The 23579-nt window shown below is 32.1% G+C and overlaps 1 protein-coding gene across 1 annotated transcript in view; it reads left to right on the forward strand.

Moving 5' to 3' along the window:
• VWA8 (von Willebrand factor A domain containing 8) overlaps window positions 1-23579 on the forward strand; it is a 404132-nt gene that overhangs the window by 129306 nt on the left and 251247 nt on the right. The window contains exons 15-16 of the mRNA XM_051983869.1: window positions 9938-10106; window positions 10463-10540. Of these exons, the coding sequence (XP_051839829.1) occupies window positions 9938-10106; window positions 10463-10540 (247 nt within the window). The remainder of the gene's footprint in view (window positions 1-9937; window positions 10107-10462; window positions 10541-23579) is intronic.

Here is a 23579-nt window from a genome sequence, read left to right on the forward strand (position 1 = left end):
AAGAAACAGAATCAAGCCAAGTGACTTGATTAGGATTATACTAGACCTAGTGGATGAATATTGAACTCAGAGTCAGCAAAACTAGACTTCGAACCTTGCCTCAGAAACTTACTAGTTAGCTGTCTGTAGGGAAGTCCTTTCACTTCTCAGCCTCAGTTTTCTTATATGAAAAATGGGAATAATAGCAGCTACTTTCCAACTTTGTTTAAATGAGTAGAAGTGAATACACACACACACACACACACACACACACACATACACACTCTCTCTCTCTCTCTCTCTCTCTCTCTCTCTCTCCTTTATAAACCTTACAGCACTATATAAATTATAGATATTATTATTATTATTATTATAGTGAATGACTGATGCAAGACTCAGACTGACATCAAATCTAACACTTTCTCCAGTGTGCCACCGAGATGGCTTCATAGGAAATTCCCACAATCGTTTTTCAAAGTCCAGTGATCTTCACATTCCAGACATCTTACTTTTGAGATCATATCTCCAGTTCTTTCAAACAATTTTTATATGGCATGGATTTCACTTACTTTTACCCGCTCACTTATATATGAATTTTTTTTTTCTGATATACTTGTTTGTTTTTCATATGTAAATGTTTCTCTTGGTTTCTGTAGTCCAAAGTCTATAGCCTATAGTCTGATTAGGGATACCTTAAGTTTATTTTGTGTTAGAGATTTATAATGTCTGAAACCTAGTATGGATTTCACCCCTTCCTCTTGCTAGTGAACTTAAGCTTAGTCTTCTCTAATATGACATGTTTCTTCCTCCAATGAGATCTGAAAAAGTAGAGGTCTAGTAAGGGGTTTTTAAGGTAGAGCAGTATGTGTAGTCCTTCCCCACCAAATAACTTATCTACAGGTCAAGGTGAAAGGAAAATCTTTTGAAATTCCAAGCAGTGCAGGGGCAGCTACCTAATAAAATGGCTGTCAGGTTCAATATGTGTTCGGAAAAACAAACATTACTTAGTAACTAGGATTTAGGTGGTGAACAATGTAAATCAAATAGATAAATGTACTCTTAAGGAGATATTTTTGATTTAATAATAATAATACAGGCAGAGTGGTGTAGTCATTAAGGACTGACAAAGTCAAGAAAATATGAGTTAATGAAGCAAATAAGCATGCTCTTATTAAACATTTACTATGTACTGCTCTAAGCAATGGAGTACAAACAGAAAAGTAAGGCAATCTCTTCTTTCAAGAAATTTACTTCCAATGGGAGAGATAGCACATCTGGAAGATGTCTTTTCCTTTCAGTGCTCCAGTCAATTCTCTAAAGCCATGAGTTGTAGATGAATAATAATAATTATTATTAGTTTAAAATTATGTTTAATTTTTTGATTGAAAACCTATCTTTTTCCCCTCATTATGTGACCCACAGGCATGTAGTTTTATTTGAATTCTATTTGAAATTACTAATATTTAGAGAAACAGATTCAACTATCTCTGAGATGGCACCTCACACTCATTTTTCTCTCTCCTATTGAGAAAGAAAAACAAAAGCTCTGTTATCTTAATATGTAATAGTCAAACGAAATAAATTGTCACATTGACTATGTTTAAAAAATAAGTCTCAACCAGTTTTAGGGTCTAACACCTCTTTATCAGAGGTGTGTCATTGTAAATTCTCTAGAATTGTGGTCAGTCATTATGTATATCAGAGTTTCAAAGACTTTACGAGTTGTTTGTCTTTATGGTAAAGTTGTTATTATATAAATTGTGACTTTCTTTTGTTTACTTCACTCTATATATTATAAGTATTCATATAAGAGTTTCCAAGTTTCCTTGAAATTATTCCTCCTGTCATTGATTATAGCTTAATAGTAAAGCATCATATATATAAAAAACATATTTTGTTCAGTCATTTATCAATTGATGATTATTCCTTCATTTTCTTTTACTGCCTCAAAAAGGGCTGCTCTAAATATTTCTATAAACTTAGGTCATTTTCTTCTTTCTTTGATCTCTTTGGTAGAATTAACAGAGTGATATCACTGGGTTAAAATATATATATGCACAATTTAATAACTTTGGGGACAAACTTTTAAATGTATTGCAGAATAACTAGATCAGTTCACAGTTCTAACCAACAGTACATTAAGGTACTTATTTTCCCACAGTCCCATCAGCACTTGTCGTTTTTCTTTTTATCAACTCTGTCAGTCTGATGCATATGAGGTAGTATATCTGAGGTGTTTTCATTTGAATTTTTCTACATATTCTTTTTTTGAAATAGAAACAGATCTCTGTGAGCCACGTACTGACTTAGGAAATGACATGTAAACATTATCTTTATAGTATTGTATTTTTATTCATTTTGTTAAACATTACCCCATTAAACTTTGACCTTATTCTGACAGAATTTGGGAAGATTATGGACCTCTTTCAACCCAGGGTCCATGAGCCCAAGACCTCTGATTTAGAGTCTTTTATTTTTCATGTGGTTACTGAGAACTTACAGATCTTCCTTTTTGGACCATATGTTTATTGGAGAAATGACTCTTATTCTTAAAAATTGAAATCTCATGTGTATGTTAAACACACACATACACAAACACGCACCACCTTTGTTGAAGAAACTTTTTTTAAAAAAAGATTTTTCTTCTCATTTATATGCTTCTTTTCTAATTTTAGGTCCATTGGTTTTTTTCCTACAAAATTTTTGAATTTTATATAATTCGGATTAACCATTATACCTTTCTGTGATCCTGCCTTGATGCTGTTTTTTTGCTTGTGAACTCTTTCCCAATTCATAGATGTGACAAGTAATTTATTCCTTGCTTAAATTTTTAAAAAGTCACCCTTTCTGCCTAAGTCTCATGCTTATTCCTCAAATCTTACTTCGTTATACAGTATGAAATATTATTCTATACCTAAATTTTCTTTGTACTAATTTGTGCTAATTAATATGTACCATTTTCCCCATGGTTTTGTTGATACGGAGTTCTTGCCACAAAAACTGGAAACTTTGAGTTTATCACATAGTAGGATACAGTGCCTATTTTATCTATCTTAATGATTACTTCAGATGAGAAAAAAGGAATTGGGGCATCTAGATAGCATAGTGGATGGAGCACTGGCCCTGGAGTCAGAAGGACTTGAGTTCAAGTCTGGCCTCAGATATTTAATACTTTCTAGCTGTGTGATCCTAGGCAAATGTCTTAGCCCCCCAAAAATTTGATATTGTCCACTAGATGCAGACCATTTTCTAATTATGTTCCCTTCCCATTTTGTTTTTAATTATTACCTCAGAATGAAACAAAATTATATGAATTGAAGTGAATTCATATAATTCAAAATAATGATAATTTATAATTCAAAATTTGAAATTTTAACATTATTCACAAAAACAAAATAAAATAAAAATCCCATTGAAAAGGAACTGATAAGCTGTTACATTTACTTTTTGCTATATGTTTGATCTGTGGAACGATGGATAATTAGCTCAAATACTTTCTGTCTTTAACTTGTTAGTGCAGAGTTCATTTGTAAAGTTTTTCTATTGGTGCTAATTGCTAAAATCCAGAAACAGGGATCAGGTCATCCAATATTGGCAGAATTGCAAGAAGGTGTTACAGTGCTATGACATAGAGGAACCCAGTTCCACCACTGCTGCTAACCCTGTAATACCTAGAAATATGACAGTCTGAAAACAAATACTTAAGATAAATCACTTGTACATTCCTCCACACAGGGACATCCTCCTTTCTTCCCTTCCCTAATCCTGTTGAGATCTTGAGATAAAAAGATCTGGGTAGCTGGAAAATAGTAGGGCATTACTGGTGATGGGAAGGGATCTGCTTCATCCCAGCTGCACCAAATCTAATGGTAAGAGCTAGGCCCAGGGAACTCAGAGAAGAGAAAAATTCTAAACATTTCTCATGAAAAGGTCAGATATTTTGAAATAGAAATGTAGTTACCAAGAGAAACATTGAAAAGGACAGAAATTTTATTTTATTGAAAGGAAATATATGAGTTAAAATATTTACATGTTAACTGAGTGAAAAGAGAAATATCTTCTAAGAACCCTCATATTTTTAAAAGATCATAGGGAAACATAAGAATGGCAGAAGTCCTATGGGTGGTTTTTTTATGTTTTAATTAGTCTAAAGAGAAGACAGAAATGGGAGAGATGAGGACTATGCTGGTGGGAAAAGGAGAAGGAAAGGCAGAGAAATCCTTCATAAATAATAAAGATACATAAAATGAAGATTATATAATTATAGAAGAAAATGAACATCTTATAAATCTCACTTTCATTTGAACCCTCCAAAAAGGAAGATTGAATACAGTCATAACATCAATACTTAAATACACTGAGAGATTTTGGCATAAAAATGCATGAAATTCAAAAAGTATATAGGTGAGCAAAAAAAGAAAGGAAGAGAGAAGAGTCTAAGGAGTATTAGATTAGCAAGGTAATAATTGTAATAAAAACAAATTCAGGGACAGCTAGGTGGCGCAGTGGATAGAGCACCAGTCCTGAATTCAGGAGGACCTGAGTTCAAATTTAGTCTCAGATACTTTACACTTCCTAACCGTGTGATCCTGGGCAAGTCACTTAGCCTCAATTGCCTCAGCAAAATAAATAAATAAATATATAAAAATAAAAAATAAACTCAAGTTTTGGAGAGAGGAATATGAGTGAGGTTAAAAGGAAATGAAGAAGAAGGAAAAACTTGGAATCATGAATAGGGCAAGAACAAAAAAAAAAAAGAGTTGCCAGAGAAGAAACAAGCTGTTTAATTTATAAATCATAAGTATTTGTGAAAAACACTCTTATAATCATCTTATTTATGAAGAAAAGTAGATGAGAACAAAGAAGAAAACAATACAAGAGAATGGGATGGAGAAAAATATCTATTTAATGATGGTAAGCATGAACATTCCTAAAGTAGAAGATAATAAATAGCACTTCAAATTAGAAAACAATCAGACAATTTGTTGTTAATAAAAAAACACACTTGAAAAAACAGGAATTCATATAAGAGTCAAAATGAGAAGCTGGAACAACATATATGATGCTTAAGTTGAAGTCAAAAAGGCACAACAAATTCTTATTTTACATAATACTAGAGTGAATGTAGACATGATAAGAAGAGATGGGGAAGGAAATTACATTAGGCTTCAACGCTCCATAAATAATGAATCAATGGCAAATACTTAATATAAAATAAAGCAGCTAGGTGGCATAATAGAGAGTCAGGTTAAACTTAGACTCATCTTCCCAAAGATATCCTATCAAAAATATCAAAGATAGCCTCAGACATTTACTAGCTATATAACCATGGATAAGTCATTTAATCCTGCATGCCTGAGTTTCATCATCTGTAAAAAAATTGAGTGATAAAAGAGTAAACAGGGTCATGAAAGTTCAGACATCATTGAAACAACTGAACAACAACCATCTAATAATTGCATTTCATATAAATACTTGAAGGAAAATAATTAAATTGTGAAAGAGAAATAGATAGTAAAAATGTAACAGTAGGGGACTATAATATACCATTTCCAGACCTGGAAAATTGAGACAATTGAGACAAAGACAGCAAAATTGTAGAATAAAATAAATGCACATAAATCATTAATATTCTTGTGTGTTACAAATCAAATTCAGTAGGAAGAAGTAGAAAGAGAAATTTCATTCTAAATAAATATAAAAGTAATAAAATATTTGGTGGTATATTTAAAAGATGCACTCAAGGAACTATAGTAATCTTACTATAATGTAATCTTTACAGAAATAAAGACAAATCTAAATAATGAAATATATTAATTGCTTTTGGATAGGTTGTGACAATATAATAAAAATGACAATGGTACCTAAATTAATTTATCTATTCTGTTTTAAACCAAACAAACTACCAAACAAATATCTCAGAGAACTGGGAAAAATAATAATGCTGTTTATGTGGAAAAAAATGTCAAGAATCTTAAATATAGTAATAAAAAAAGTGAGTTTAAGGGTTTATAAGTACTAGATTTCAAACAATACTATTGGTAATGATTTTTGTTAATTTAGAGGTTAATCAGCTGGAATCACTGTAGATGTTCTGCATACAAATGCAAACAATTACAATGATTTAGTATTCAATAAACCCAGAGACTTTATTTACTGGGGGAAAGGACTCATATTTTGACACAACTACTTGGAAAAGTGGCAGAAATTAGGTTTAGACTGAATATTTCACACTACATTTCAAATATGCTCCAAATGGATACATGATCTCCATATTAAAAAGTCACACCATAAACATGGCAGAAATTACCTTTTATCAGTGTGGATAGGAAAAGTCCTGATTAAAATGATAGGATAAAATGGAGTTTTGATAACATCAAGTTAAAATTTTTTGAAACACAAATCAGATGCAGCTAAAATTAGAAGGGAAACAATAGGTAAGAGAGAATCTCTTTTTTCTCTGATATGATCTAATTTCCAAAGTACATAAGAAACTAATTCAGATAGATAAATTGAGATTATTTTCTTGATGGTCTTTTAAAAATGCTTGTCATCAACACTGAAATAATTGATGACTTGATAGCCAAGATAAAAAATGTGGCTTTTTGCCTTTTGATATTTAATAAAACAACAATATCAGTTACTTTTTCTTTCCTTCTGTAAGGAGTACCCATGAGTCATCACACCATTTACTTGTACTTCCTGCTGGTTTCATTTTTGGCATTACTATCAACTTTTGATGTGATTGAGCTTTTCCAGCAATTTATTGACTCAAAAAACTTTGCCCTATTTGTTACTATTTTATTACTTTCACTCTAAAAGCACAAAAGAGACACATTAAACTGATGACTTGATGCCTTCAAGAGGTTGTATAGCTGATTTAATAACCCCAAATTTATCAAGGAATTGAAGTCCTAATTTTTAAATTTTTAAATAAATTTTTAACCAATATTTTCACACATGGCAAAAAGACCTTGGAATACAGTCATCAAATAATTAAAATGAGTATAACTCAGAGAAATTCGTGATTAGTATTAGCTGGAATATAGAATAATTTCCAGTGACAAGTTTCAGAGAACACCTAGATTAAAAGATGTCATGAGTGAAATTTATGACAGGAAGAAAAGATATGCCATGATAACATGGTAAAGGTAAGAGATTACTGTTGGACAGCCAGAGTGCTTCATTGGGTCTCCTTGCCCAAATATTCCCTGCCAGTACTTTGGGTGGATAGAACAGTAATAAGAGTTTTACAGCTGTGCAGGCCAGAATGGGTTGAAGTACTCTCTTCATGGTGGGAACGTCATCAATTTGAGTTTTTGTGTATTTTTAGTATTTTTGTAGATAATTTGACAAGAATAACAACAAAATTGTGTAGTACGTTCATTCTTTACTAACTACAGATTTCTAATACTGTGTCAAATGATAGGTAGTGAGCCAGTTGTGCTTTGCAACCTTGATTTTTTGGGGAGTGTATCCCATGTTTCTCTAGTGTATTTATTACTTTTTCTTCATTTTACATAGATGCTTTTAATTAAAATGGATATTAAGGAAAAGTTTTATTGTGCTTTTTAGAAGTTTTAGGAGAAATGAATACTCTTTTGTTGAAGACTTCTGTGCTTATTGATATAACTGAGTCACTTTTATTATTTTGTTGATAATGTGATAAATTGGATTTATTGTTTGCTTAGAATTAGATTATCCTTGAATTATTGGTATAAATCCAACTAGTTGTAGTGAATATATTAATTTTTGCCATTGCTTTTTTGCTAATATTTTTTGCATTAGAATTTATTAGTGTTAGTGATTTATAGTTTTTCCTCCTTGTTTTTTATCTTCCTGGCTTGGATGCCAGGAGCAAATTTGTCCCAAAAAAGGATTTGGCAAGGTGCCTCCCTTCTTTATTTTTGAAAGTAGTTTTTGTAACATAGGAAATATGTGATTGTTAAATTTGTGACAAAATCACTTTGTAAATCTTTCTGGACCATAAAAATTTTCTTTGGAGTTCATTTATTTTTTATTTGATTTCTCTTTCCAATATTAAGTTATTTCAATTATTTATTTTTATTTTATATTAATTTGGCTTTTTTTTATTTTTAGAATTATCATTTTACTTATGTCATCAGAGATTCTTACCAAAAAAATGTGATTTCTGATCATTTTATTTATCTCTTCATAAGAATTCTGCCTTTTCATTTTATGTTGTGATGGATTTGATTTTCCTCCTTAAAAATTTTTTCTACTAGATTAGTTGATACATATTTTGACTGCTTTATCACTTCATTAGTGTTTGCTTTAAATTTGCTTATCCCTTTTTAATATTCATATTTTCTAATTTCATACTTACTCTGCATTTGTTAATTTGATTATTTCTAGCCCTTAAAATTTCATGCTCAATTAATTGGTCCTCTCTCTGTGTGTCTCTTAGAGTCTCTCTGTCATTCATTTATAAAAGTTTTCAAAGATATAAATTTTCTGATAAAGATTGCTTTAGATCTAATTTATTAATTTTAGTATATTGAGTAACAAGGTTTTCTTTGATATTAATATTCATTTTTATAATACAATGGATAATTTTTATTAGTTATCTGTAACCTATTAATTATTTGCTGTAAAGACTTTTAAAAATCTGTCTTTTGCTTATATTTTATTTAATTACAATTTTTATTCAATTATAGCTTTTATTGTCTTATATTTTGTAAATGATGCCTTTAATATTTCTGTTTCTTGAATCTATTTACTTGTTCTTTATACTGTAGCAATTGGTCAATTTTTTTGGCGGGGTATTTGATAATGATAAATAGCAATATGACTTAATATTCCTACTTAGTAATTTCCATAGTTTTTTCTAATAATTTGTTCAGATTTTTATTTTGGTTTCTATAGTTATATACATATACATACATACATATATATATATGCATATTATATTTCTATATATTTTTGAAATTTCTTTAAATCTAACAAGGTATATTGAATTTAACAATAATTAACAACAATAAAGTTATTGAGACAGTAGAGACTCAGATTTTTCTAGCTTCTCTTTAAAATAACTTCTCTCCATAATAACTATTGCAATGTTTGTAGAACCTTTCTCTCAGAATTTGTGTGTATCTTTCATGAGACCAAGTAGATAAAAGCATTTTGAAAAGGTTGAAGTGCTACATGAATGCCAGTAGTTTCTTATTTTGTAATATGCATTTCATATTGATATTGCTTCATTATCTAGAGTATAATGTAGTTTCCTTGCTTGTGTTTCTTTATAATATCTATTTTTTATTGGTTTTGTCTGCTCAACTTGCTCTGGGTTCATTAATCTCCCTTTTGTGAATTCTTCTTATCCATCTTTATTTATGGGGCCATTTTATTCTTTTACATCAGTGTACTGTGATTTGTATAGCCATTCTCTAGTCTATGGGCATTGAATGTGTTTTTGGTTCTTTGCTCCCACAAAAATTGCTGCTGTGAATGTTTTCTATTTTAAATCTCTTAGGAGTATATGCTTAGTAATTAGAATATTCAAGTTGAGGATAATTTTTAATGTGAGAAGGGATTTCATATGATGGTTATAAATTAGGTAATGGTTATGTTCCAAGGAGACTACATAAAAAAAATGCTTTTTGAGAACAGTAATATATTTGAGATTTAGGAGTTTCAAAATGTAGTTCAAACTGATTGGGAAGTCACATCATTAGCTATAGTAACAGAATTGTAAGCAATATTTTTTTTTTCTTTTAATCTTACCCTCCTACTCTAAGTGTTCATTTTTTTCTGTTTTGACTTAGTTGTTTTTTTAAAGAATGTACTTATAAGAATTTTGGTTCAGAATCAATATAATAATGTGTTCTGCTTAGGCTTGCATCTCATTGGGAATAACAAATTGAGACGTGTTTTCACAACTGAAAAAATGGGGGAAAATATTATATGTATATGTTTTTCCTTGAATATCTCCTTCTAGGTTCATCTATCCTATCCATCCATCCTTCCGGATCATTGCCTTGGCAGAGCCTCCTGTCATAGGAAGCAGCACACAGCAGTGGCTGGGACCAGAATTCTTAACTTTGTTCTTTTTCCATCACATGAAACCCCTGATCAGAAGTGAAGAAATGGAAGTAATTAAAAAGATGGTAAGAATTTGTCAAATTTGAGCCTATAATAATCTTTTTATTATAACTTCTCCTTATTTTTAGCCAGTGTTTACCCTAATTAAACTGCTGCAGAAATCTTTGGGTATTTACAAGTTAATTTAGTTAATTTACATGTTAATACTGGCCATCCAATTAACATAGTTGTGGGGCTATGAGATCTTCTGCTTATTGTACAAATATTAAATGACCTATATTTTTAACAGTGATCGATTAATCCTGAGTTTGGTGGGTTAAATGTGACTTCTTCCTGCTAACAGATGATTAAAATGATGAATTGTAGTTGATTATCAGTCAAAATTATTTCCCTTTTTTATTTTCTCTTTCATATATTTCAGGTTTCAAATATACCTCAGGATGCAGTGGAGAAATTGTTATCTTTTACACACAAACTTCGAGAGACAAAAGACCCAACAGTGAGTTTAATTTTTCATGCTGTGCTGCATTGCTGACACAGTATTCTCCTTTTTTCCTTAAAAATCTGTTTTTCTTTTATATATTTTATCCATTGTTATCTGTGTCCTGTGTAAAATTTTTATTCCTTAGAGAATTTAATATTTCCCAGTTAATTTCTCATGGGTGAGAGGTTTGGATTGTGACTAACTGACATTTCTTATTATTTCCACCCTAGTTCCCACTCCTCATTGCCTTAAGATTTGGAAGTTATCCATAAAACTAGCAGGTTTTTGTGTTGAAGCATCTCATTCAAAGTCACTGTTTTGGTCAGGTGAAATTAATAGAAAGATAATGAAATAAAATCCTGTGGTATTTCAACAAGAGGAATCCTGGTTCTAAAACCAGGAGTTCTTAATTAAGGCTCAGTGAACTTGTTTTTGTAAATATTTTGATGATGATTGTATTTCAACATAATTGGTTTCCTTTGTAATTCTATGAATTTTATTTTATGCATTCAAAGACCTGGTTTTGAGAATAGGTCCATAGATTTTTCCAAGCTGCCTATGGAGTCCATGACTCCCCAAAATTATGAATTACTGTTTTGAAAAAATATGGTCCTTCATTTTGGTTTTTCCTAAGGCTCAAACTCTTATGAAATGTCATCACTTACCTAGACTAGTTTCACAAGAAGAGATTTTAGAAATGTGATTTTTTAAAAGCTAGAAAAAAGTTTTCTGTTATTTTTCTATTCCATTTAAGAAATATTTATTGCTTTATAATTTCTTTGTAATGGCATCATGATGTAGTAGATAGAGGATTGGATTTAAGAGTCAGAAAAACCCAGGTTCAGATTCTAATGTGGCCATTTCCTAATTGGTTGATTCTGGAGAATTCACTAAAATTTTCAGTGGTCTTCAGCAATTCTCTAAGACAAAATGACAAGGGATGCTTGATGGTACAATGGATAAAGCACTATCCCAGAAGTCAGGAGGATCTGAGTTCAAATCCCAGCTCAGACACTTAACACTTTCTGTGTGACCCTGGGTAAGTCACTTAACTTCAATTACCAGCTCCCCTCCCGCTCAAAAAAAAAAAAAAAAGACTAAATGACAGAGCAGACTACACTTTATATTGGTGAAGAAAGTGCCTCATGAAGGTCTTCCTTACTGATGAAATAAAAAATTCTTTTAATAGAATAAATACATGTAAAGTGAACATATCCTAGTAATAAAATTAAATTTCTCTTGAAATTTGCTGAATAAAGCATGTTATCTTTATTGTGTTTCAGAATTAGACATCACTGTTACATCTTAGCTTACATCGAGGTTTTCTATGATTTGGCAGCATTTTGTCTTTAAACCATACCTCTTTGTACTTCTCTCTAATGCTCTTGCTAAATAAAAATGCTCACTGTTTTCCATTTGTGCCCATCTTTATATGACCTTGACTCAATTGTTTCCTGTGTCTGAAATGTCCTGTTTTCTGAACATTCCTACCTGTTAAATAGCTGATCCTCTACCATGAAGAAAGAAAGTGTTATGTAATGGAACATTTGGACTTATAGGACTTCATTTTAAATCTAAGTTCTGCTATTTGATACTGTTGATCATAAAGATTGTGGAACATTATGTCAAAATCTGGTTACAAGTTTCGGAATGGCATGCTTGCCCGCATTCTGGATGGAGCTCCCAGGCTCTCCCAGTCACTAGGGAAGCCCAGCTGGGCTGTGTGCCTCCTCCCGTGCTTTTTTAGCGTGATGTTTTCAGTAATGTTGTCAGATACCTTCAATGAGGAAAATGTGGCATCATTGTCAGCTACTGCTGGTAAACTATTTAACTTGAAAAGGCTGCAAACCAAGACTACAGTGGAGGAAGTGTTAGTGCACGATTGTTTTGTTCGTAGATGATTGTGCACTCCCTGCAGCCTCCGAAGCTGGCACAACAAGTATGGATTGATTCTTTGCTGCTTGTGCTAATTTAGGCCTGATAATTATGGCCAAGTTAGCCCCACACCATCCATCCGTGGAACCCTTGATTATAGCAGATGGGGAAGTTTTGAAAGCTGTGGATAAATTCTCTTACCTTGGCAGTATACTGTCCAAGGATGCTCACAAAGATGAAGCGTGGAAACATTGCCAGAACTGGCTCAGAGTTTGGCAGGCGCAAAAGGCACAAATTCCATTTGAATTATCTTGGAAAGACTGTGTCCGGCAGGACCAGACACTGAGGCCTTTTCTTACACTGCCCAGCATTCACACTCTACTGCAGAGAGACCAAACTCCGATGGCTTGGCCACCTTGTTTGTATGCCAACCTATCCTTGCCTAAAAGACTGTTTTATGGAGAACTCACACAGTGAAAGCATCCCATGGTGGTCAGAAGAAGTGATACTAGGATACTCCCAAGGTTTTGCTGAAGAACTTTGGAATTGATTGCATGATATGGGAGACACTGGCACAGGACTGTCAAGTATGGCATGTGCTGTGCTCTACAGAGCACATGTGCAAAGCAGAATTGCAATAATTAAATGTGGAGATTTAAGAGAATCCACCCCAAATATTCACATGGACTATTTGTGTCCAACCTGGGGTAGAGCCTCTGAGTTCATATTTGTCTGATTATCCACACCTGGACACACTGTCAATGAATTCTAATATAGTAGTGAACGGAGGACAACAACCAAGTTCTGTATCCTATGATCATAGAAGTTCTGTCATCCATGTGATTATTAAGATCTCATCCAATACAAAATTCTGTGATCTTATGACATCTTCCCATATCTTTCCATTTGGTGTTGACCTTTATATAACAACAATAATGTATCTCTTTGTTTCTCACCTCTTTTATGCAATTACACATTTGTTTATATTATAGTCATATATATATATATATGTCTATATATATCACATTCCTCTCTCAGATTATAAGATACATGAAAGTAGGGATTAAGTTTTACCTAAATATTATCTTTACTATCACACTCCTCACAGTATCTGTAATAATCACTACCTCCTTTTCAACAGAAATTTTGCATCAGTTCAATGAAAAAATTGAAACCATTCATTATGAATTCCTTCTTTCCCACTTCCATATTTCTTTTTTTTTCCCCTCCCAGTTCTATAATTTAGATCACTTCAGCATCACTCCCCTACTCTACCATCATTTTCTCCAGATGTAGAGAAAGAATTGGCCATTCTCCCCACCAATACCAACTCCTCCACTTGTGCCCTTGGACTCTTTTTTTTTTTTCTAAGACAATTGGGATTAAGTGACTTGCCCAGGGTCACACAGCTAGGAAGTGTTAAGTGTCTGAGGACATATTTGAACTCAGGTCCTCCTGACCTCAGGAGGCTGGTACTCTACCCACTGTGCCACCTAGGTGCCCCAGTCTCCTTTTCTTCCATTTCCTCCAGATAGTTATCTCTCCCATTATCTCCTTTCACTAATATTCAGTTTTTTCTTCTCTACTGTCTCCTTCCCTGCTGTCTGTGAAAATGTTTAGATCTTCACTTTTCTTAAAAAAAAAAATCTTATGATTTTTCTTCTTCATACCCAAAATTTTAGAAAAAGCATCTGTCTACACTCCTTTCCACCTTGTCTTCTCCTCTCATTCATTTTTCTAACTATTGCAGCCTAACCTCTGCCTCTAACCATTCAACTAAAACTTCCTTCTCCATAATCATTTCTCTGTGGCTAAATCCAATGGCTTTTTCTCTTTCTTCAGACTTCTTAACCTTTTTGTAGCATTTGAAATTGTTGATCACTCCTCTCTTTCTGAATACTTCTCATAGACTCAAATGACATTGCTCTGTCAGTTCTCCTTCTTTCTAAACATTCTTTAATATTCTATGTAAGAAAAACATTTATGTCCTGCTGCCTATTAGCAGATGTACTTTAAAGTTCTCTACTCTTCTCATTCTATAGTTCTCATCACCCACTTACTATGGATTTTAATATTACCATTATATAAATAACTTCCACATAAACATTCCCAGACCTCAAATCCTGGTTTCATATAGGAAACCAACTGTTTATTTACTGACATAGTATCTCTGATGGACAGGTTATTATATGAATGTTGTTTACATCAATCTTTAATTAAAAATGGAAAATGGAAATGTGTTTGTTATTGCTTTTAACCAATATGTTATAGCATTTAGGAAATAAAATTAACGGGTAGTTGGAAGTAAATTGTAGAGAAGAAATAGTTGAATACTCCTTTCTTACAGCACTTCTCGCCACCTTTCCTTTTTAGCTTTCTGTAAAAAATATCAGCAGATCACCAGAACATAGAAAAACAAGCAACTTTTTTTTTTTATCTGTGTGTGTTTGTATGTATGGTGTGTGTTTATGTATTTAAGTATTACTTGAATCTATAATCTAAGATATTAATTACACCAATAAACAGACACTGTCAGTGCTTTAAAAAATTCATAACCATAGCAACTGTGGTACTATATACTAAAAATCCCCATTGTGCAAGGATAGAAATTTCTCTAGAAATTTTATATGAATTTGCTTGTTAAAAAAAAAAAAAGGTCTTACTGTAAATTATCTTGAATGCTTTTGAAATTTTTGAAATTCCTGAATGCTTTTTATTAATTAATTTATTAATTAAATTTTATTAATTTATTAATTAAAAAATATTTTATTCTATTTTGAAAATAAAAAAAAACATCCATTCTCTTACTGCCTTTGATTTTAAATGCAGATTTCATTGCTAGGTGGATTTTGATAAGATTTTGATGGGTAGCCCAGAATTAAAGGAAAAAAATATTATATTTAAAAGGCCTATAATATTATTTAATCCATTGGTTTTTAATATTAACTATTATTAAGGCAAATCAGCTTATAGTTATTAAATGAGTGAGTCACTGTTCAGGCTCTGGGGAAATATCTACAGATCACTGACTTAAAGCTTGTAAGCCAGTGTATAATATCATGTCTGTGCTATGAATATAAATTTATCTCTTGGGAATTTTATATGCTTATAATAGGAGTTTTTATATGCAAATGCTCTGGGTGGGGGTTATTTGGCACCATTTTCTTTTATTAAAATTTTGGTGGCCAGAGCTAGAATATTCAATCACTTTTTTCTTTTCTTTTCTTTTTTTTTTTTTTTTGGTGGTACTTTTCTTTGTATGTAATGAGCACAAGTCTCACACGTCTTTTTTTTTTTTTTTTTTTTTTAATAACTTTTTATTGACAGAGCCCATGCCAGGGTAATTTTTTACAGCATTATCCCTTGCACTCACTTCTGTTCTGATTTTTCCTCTCTCCCTCTACCCCCTCCCCCAGATGGCAAGCAGTCCTTTACATGTTAAATAGGTTACATTTCAATCACTTTTTTCTAACAAATAGTAAGTACTGACAGGGTTTTTTCCTCTCTTTTTAAGTTCATTAAGGCAATTCTTTAGGGCTCAATATGACAAAGCTAACTATTGTGTATAGTGGAAAGCCTGGCAAATTCAGAGTCGGAAGATCTTAGCTAATTGTGGCTGTAATGTTGATTACTGCACAGCACAAATGGTTAAGTTACTGAATTTCTCTGACTATAATTACTTCATCTGTGAATTTTAGAGAATGATTTTTGCTGCCTTTTTCCATCTCACAATTAAAAGTACTATGTTTGTGTGTGAGAGCCGGTTGTATTAGAAAGAAAGTAGAATTGGAAGTCAGGAAGGTCTGGGTTCAAAAGCTGCTCCTGATATTTACTAGCTGGGTAGCCATAGACAGGTTATATAATTTCTCTGAGCCACACTTCCTTTTTTTTTCCTCTTGGATATCAGATCTTTATTAAAGACACTTATTAGGATTTTCCCCATTTGTTTTCTGATTCAAACTGCATTATATTATTTTGCTTTTTATTTTCAAAACATATGCACGGATAATTTGACAACATTGACCCTTGCATAGCCTTGTGTTTCAGATTTTCTCCTTCTTCCCCTCATCCCTTCCTCTAGATGGCAAGCAATCCAATATATATTAAGCATGTTAAAATATGTTATCCAATAGGTATATCTGTTGCTACACAAGAAAAATCAGATCAAAAAAAGAAAGTAAATGAGTAAGAAAACAAAATGCAAGCAAACAACAACAAAAAGAATGAGAATGTTATGTTGTGATCCACATTCAGTTCCCACAGTCTTCTTTCTGAATATACATATGAGCCACAGTTCCTAAATCTAATTGGGGATGATAATAAAGCTGTAATCCCCCCTTCACTGGGTTCTCATGGAACGTATATGAGACACATACTTCATAAAGTTTAGCACTCTATGTAAGTCATCTCTTATTTTTATCATAATTGTCATTATCTTTATGGCCTTGTATAAGTCTGAGGCCTTAGCATCTTCATCTGTAAAATAAATCTTTAGATTCAGATATATTTAGTTTCTCTTCCAACTCTCAATCTATGACATCATGGTTATTATTAAAAATAAAGATGTATAAAACAAACAAATTTATATTTTTGTATAATCTTATTTTGCAGTTGCCTGCTTTATAAGAGTTTTGTTTTTCTTCTATAGAATTATAAAATCTAATATTTCTTGTTATCAAGAGTTTTCATTTGATTTTCACTTTTTTTTCAAAAAGAACATTTTTGAATTAGTTTTGTTGTCTTACAGTGTGACGACCACGCTAGCACCCAGGATACCCCAGAATCAGCCAGAATCAGGATAAGCAAAAGTCCTTAGTCTTTATTCTTGGTCTTTAGATGCAGGATAGAACAGGATGGAAGCAGACCTTCCTTCTTCCTCGTCTACCGCCAAGAGAAATCCTGGCCAGTCTTACTCTACCCCTTACTCCCTCCTACATTCCTCTGTATACACCAATCATTGAGCCAGCACAGGATAATGGAAAAGACCATTTTCCAAGCATATGCCCATAGAGTATTGTCCAATCAGTAGTTAGCCTCAAGTGCTCGGCAGTCCTAACCTTAGTACATCGACTCAATAGTTTCAGCCCTCTACATTACAATATATGTCATGACAAAATACTGTAACTGTTTATTTTTTACAAAATTAAAGAAATATTGTCTTGTTTAAAGAATATATAACATTTAGAATGTATTCTTTCCCCAAAATGGATTCTTTCAAATGTATTTCTTTCCAAAAATTAAGCTTATGCCCGTTCTAATGGGAATGTTGAGAAATAACTATTGACAGTAAACATTGCAAATAAACCATATATAAAATAGCTGAAGGAATTGCCATTTTGATACAGTTTTTATTCAAATAAGTATTAAGCCAACCACATATATTACCATAGATCTCTTCCCCCCATTATGTATCTGGAAAAACAAATTTGATGAGACTTTAATCAGACTGTAAACAATAACTTTTTTTTTTTTTAATTAACTAACAGGCATTTATTCTCTCTCCCTTCCAGTTGTTGTTGTTCTTTTTAATTCATTTCAATTATGCTCAACTCTTTGTGATCCCATTTTGGGGTTTCTTAGCAAAGATACTCATGAGGTTTGCCCTTTTCCCCTCTGGCTCATTCTACAGATGAGATACTGAGATAAATAGAGTTAAATGACTTTTTTGCTTTTAAGTTCTCTATTATTGCATAAAGGAAATAAAACTAATATATATTTGCAAAGAAAATCCCAGATAAGATATAAATACTCTCCTTCCTTATAGGACACACAGTTAATGTCTGAAACCAGATTCGAATTCATGAAGAAGAGTTTTCCTGATTCCAAGCTCAGTGTTCTATCCACTGTGCCGCTACCCTGCCTTGTAATAACTCCATCCCAATACCCTCTTTTCAGTTAGCCAATATCACAATAAATATGGATAATCAGTCATAAGCCATGAACAAAAATTCATTTTTCATTTATATTTTAAGTCTATGGTGTGTCTCTGAAGGTGTGAGCTATCACATTTTGTTAGCTTCCTAGGAACCCTTCATCACATTGGTCAGAGAACTAAACTCTTCCACATTTATTGTCTTTACCATATTCTTGCCATTGCACAAATTATTCTCCTGGTTGTACTCATGTAACTCTGCATTGGTGTACATGAGTCTTCCCATATTTCTCTGAAACCATCCATTTCATCATTTCTTATGGTATAATAATATTCCATTAATTCATATGTCATCATTTGTTTTAGCAACCACTCAATAAATAGGTAACCCTTATTTCCTAGTTGTTTGTTGTGAAGAAGACTGTTAGAAATTTTTTGGTACAGATTTTTTTCTAAGTTTAGAAGTCTTTTAAACCCTTCTAGCTGTATATGTTATTCCCTCTCTAATACAGTTCCAATGAGAATAAGGTTCTAGCATTAGCAGTCCTCCTCCCCTACCTGCTTTCACTTTAACAATTCTTCTCTTCCCACCTCATTTATATAATTGCAGTATTTTACTTCTCTTTATCCTATTTTACTCTTTAGAATCATTCTATCATACTCAGTTCAACCTCAAGTCTTCTATCTATGTATATTCTCTTTTAAACTGCCTAAATAATGAGTACTAAAGTAAGAGTATAGATAACAAATGGGAAAAAAAAAAAAAAAACTAAGTTAACTTTTTCTCATTTAAATAAAGAAAACATACTAATTTGCTAAAATAAATAAAATGAGACTTATTAACATTTCATTATGAAGAACATTTTGGTTGAACTGTTAAAAGAAAGGATGAATAAACATGGCCATCCCCCCAAAAAAGTACAGTTAACATTTTCCCACTTAAGAAGTAAATAGCTTCTGTGTGATCCTGGGCAAGTCACTTAATCCCAATTGCCTCAGCAAAAAAAAAAAAAAGTAAATGGTTTGAACTTATTGAGTCCCTTATAATTGGTCTTGAACATTTCTCTTATAATTCTCTTAGATCTTTATGTCAGATTTTCCATTTAACTTTTTTTCCCTCACAAATATCTGAAAGTCTTTCAATTCAGTAAATTTTCATTTCTTTTTTCTGTCCAGTTTATACTCGACTTTGTTGATTGTTATTCTTGGTTGCAAATTCAGCAGCTTTGCTCTTTGGTTTTTTAATGCAGAAACTGGTAGATCTTGTATTATCCTGATTATAGTGCCATAGTGTTTAAATTGTTTTTTTTTTTTTTTTCCTTTTTACTTGTAGTATTTTCTCCCTCGCCTGTGAACTTTAAAATTTGGTCATGACGTTCCTTTGAATTTTCATCTTGGGATCTCTTTCAGATGGTGATTGATAGATTTTTGTTTCTATTTTAATTTAACCTCTTGTTAACTTCAAAACATTTTTCCTTGATGATTATATTGTACCTAGATTTTTTTAAAAAAAATCTTAAAACTTTCATGTAATATAGTAATTCTTATATTGTCTTTTCTAAGTTCTCTAGATCAGTTGTTTTTCTAATGAGATGCTTCAAATTCTCTTATTTTTTCCCAGTCTTTTGATTTTATTTTAAAATATCATCTTCCTCTTGCCTAATTCTACTTTTTAAGGAATTAAGTTCTTTAAGTTTTTGAATGTCTTGTTCTAATTGGTTTGCTTTATTTTCATAATTTTCTTGATTTTCTTGGGTTGGGTCTAATTTTTTCCTTATTTTTCCTTAACCTTTCTTATTTGCTTTTTAAAATTCTTTTAAAATTCTTCCAAGAGCTCTTTTTGGTCTTGGGACCATTTAACATTTTTTTTAAAAAAAAGTAGCAGTGGATTTTTTTTATTTGTTTTGTTTTGTTTTTTAACTTCACTATCTTCTTCTAAATATGAATCCAGATTTTTTTCTAACACCATAGCAGCTATGATGGTTAGGTTCTTTTTCCTTTGCTTACTCCTCCTTCTTCTCCTCTTCCTCATCATTGTGGCTAATTATTATACTCAGATTCTAATCCCATATAGAGTGCAGAAAAGAATGATGCCTCAGGCTTTTAAGTTTTTCCTACTGTTGTTTTCTGAATACTGTCTGTGTCCTGATCATGGGAATTCCTTTATGTCCCTGTACCACAGCTAGGGTGGCCAGCATACTGTTACCATAACCTTTCTTATTCTTTGTAGTCCTCCCTCTGTCCTGGAACTAAAACCAGGGAATCAGCTCTTCTGTAAGTGCCCATAGCCAATAGGGTAGCCATCCCTTAGTTCTTCACTCACCAGGTATGAGTTTGTTCTTCCTTGCCCACAACCAGAGCTTAGATTATATCAAGTCAACCCAACAGGTCTTGATGTCTACACCACAGAAAAGCCCTTCAGTCATCCTTTATTCAGCAGAAGAGTTTGCCTAAGGTTTTTGTACTTAAATCAGGCCAATCTTCTGCAAGTCAGGTCTTTCCTAAAGTCCTCTCAAATTGTCTTAGAAAGATAGCTTCTTTACTGTGACTTTTAATTATTTCCACTGCTCTAAGTTAAATTTGAGGAAATGTTTTATTCGTTTGTTTGTTTTTGTAGAGGAGATTTGGAGAGCCTGATATTTTTGTTTTCTACCATCTTCCCAGAATCCTCTCCTATGATGCATATTTTTAATCTTCAGTGCTGGAAACATTGAAGTTATCCTTGATTCTTCTTTATTTGTTCTTCATTTCCAATTAGTCATAAATTCTTTATATTTCTTCCTTTGAACTTTTTATATGCTACAAACTTATTTTAATAAACAGAGCCAGGAGTTGGGAGTCAATAAAGTATTGGTAGCACTGCTATATTTCCTCCTATTGATGTTCTAGAAGCTGGAAAACCTGTCTGATTTTCTTTAGTTGGTGCAGTCGTTGGCTTCTGTACATACTCTATGGCTCACAATAGTTTGGAGTAAAACTGAATTGGAATCTTCTGGCAAGGTAGCCTTGAAAAAGATTATAATAAAGTTCACTTATATTTAACCTGCAATTAACTAAAAATGTTCCAAATAAAACTTTTAAAGGAATTAGGTAAAATCAGGCAGCAGAAAGAAATTTCCATAGGAAAAAATCCACAGAGTGGCTTTCCCAGGATCAACCAAAGAAAAGTCCTAAAGTAAGGAAGAATTAGAATAGAGTAAGAAAACATCAGAAGAGAAGCACCTTCTAATAAGTGTTACTAGAATAAACAAATGAAACATTCAGAAGCCCTAATAAAACCATTGAATTAAGAAATAAAATGTTACATTAGAACTTCTAATAAATTCTTAAAATGGGAATTTATCTCTTAGAACAGAAGCTGGACCAGGTTATTAGAGTAAACAGAATGGAAGAGATACAAGTAAAATTCATTGAGACAATAAGATTAGAGCTACATCAAAAAACAAAAAAAAACTGTAAGAACATATTAGGTAAGAATAATTTTTAAAATAGAATTGAGAAATTATATAAAAACCACTGGCCTAAAAAACTTCAATATCATATTTAAAACAGCAAAAAAATGGAAATTCTCTGGAAATAGTATATAATAGAATCTACAAGATCTCACTAGATGGAAACCTTAGGTTTAACTTATCCAGAAATATAATTGTTCAGCTTTGAAATCTGAAAAAAAGAAAATATTTCCAGTAGCCAGGAGCAGATATCTAATCATAGAACTCTAATCATAAAAACATAAGATTACTCATCATCACTGAAAATGAAATAGGAAATGAGAAAATAAGGTACTGAAAAGCAATGGAATCATGTTAATACTTAAGGAAAAACTTTATCTTTCAAAATGAACATGATACTATGAACAGAAAATGAATTTTAAAAAAACTTATGTTTTCAAGTATTCCTTTTTCAGAAAACTGCTGTTGTATAGTCTTTAACCATTAAAAAAAAAAAAAAAACCCAACAGTTTAGAAAGTAAACCAAATTTGAAAAGCTCCAAAGGACCAGTTGATGACCCAAAGTCATTGACTTTGTTTTGCTTTGTTTTGTTTTGTTTATTAAAGCTTTTTATTTACAAAACATATAAATGAGTAATTTTTCAGCATTGACCCTTGCAAAACTTTGTGTGCCAAATTTTTCCTTCTTTCCTCCCCTCCCTTCCCCATGGCAGGTAGTCCAATACATGTTAAACATGCTAGAAATATATGTTAAATCAAAATATGCATACATATTTATATAATTATTGTGCCACACAAGAAAAATCCAATCAGAAAGGGAAAAAATGAGAAAGAAAACAAAATGAAAGTAAATATCAACAGAAAGAATGAAAATGCTTTGTTGTGGTCCACACTTAGTCCCTGCAGGTCTCTCTCTGGGTGTAGATGGCTCTCTTCATCACTGAACAATTGGAACTGGTTTGAATCATATCATCATTGAAGAAAGCCACGTCCATCAGAATTAATCATCCCATAATCTTGTTGTTGGCTTGTACAATAATCTCCTGGTTCTGCTCATTTCACTTAGCACCAGTTCATGTAAGTCTCTCCAGGCCTCCCTGAAATCAACCTGTTGGTCATTTCTTACAGAACAAAAATATTCTATAACATTCATATACTATAACTTATTCAGCCATTCTCCAATTTATGGACATCCTTTCAGTTTCCAGTTTCTTGCCACTACAAAAAGGGCTGCCACAAACATTTTTTTCCACATACGGGTCCCTTTCTCATTTATCAATTGGAGAATTGAACTATTACAAATTTGAGTCAATTCTCTATATATTTTAGAAATGAGGCCTTTATCAGAACCTTTGAATGTAAAAATGTTTTCCCTTCTAATCTTGTCTGCATTAGTTTTGTTTATACAAAACCTTTTTAACTTAATATAATCAAAATTATCTATTTTGTGATCAATAATGATCTCTAATCCTTCTTTGGTCACAAATTCCTTCCTCTTCCACATATCTGAGAGGTAAACTATCCTATGTTCTTCTAATTTATTTATAACATCATTCTTTATGTCTAGATCATGAGACCATTTCAATCTTTTCTTGGAATACAGTGGTAGGTGTAGGTCAATGTCTAGTTTCTGCCATACTAGTTTCCAATTTTCCCAGCAGTTTTTGTCAAGTAGTGAGTTCTTATCCCAAAAGCTGGGGTCTTTGGGTTTGTCAAACACTAGATTACTATAGTTATTGACTATTTTGTTCATGTGAACCTAACCTATTCCATTGATCAATTACTCTCTTTCTTAGCCAGTACCAAATGGTTTTGATGACCACTGCTTTATAATATAGTTTTAAATCTGGTATAG

Source organism: Antechinus flavipes, chromosome 3 (assembly GCF_016432865.1).
Source record: "Antechinus flavipes isolate AdamAnt ecotype Samford, QLD, Australia chromosome 3, AdamAnt_v2, whole genome shotgun sequence".
NCBI lineage: Eukaryota > Metazoa > Chordata > Mammalia > Dasyuromorphia > Dasyuridae > Antechinus > Antechinus flavipes.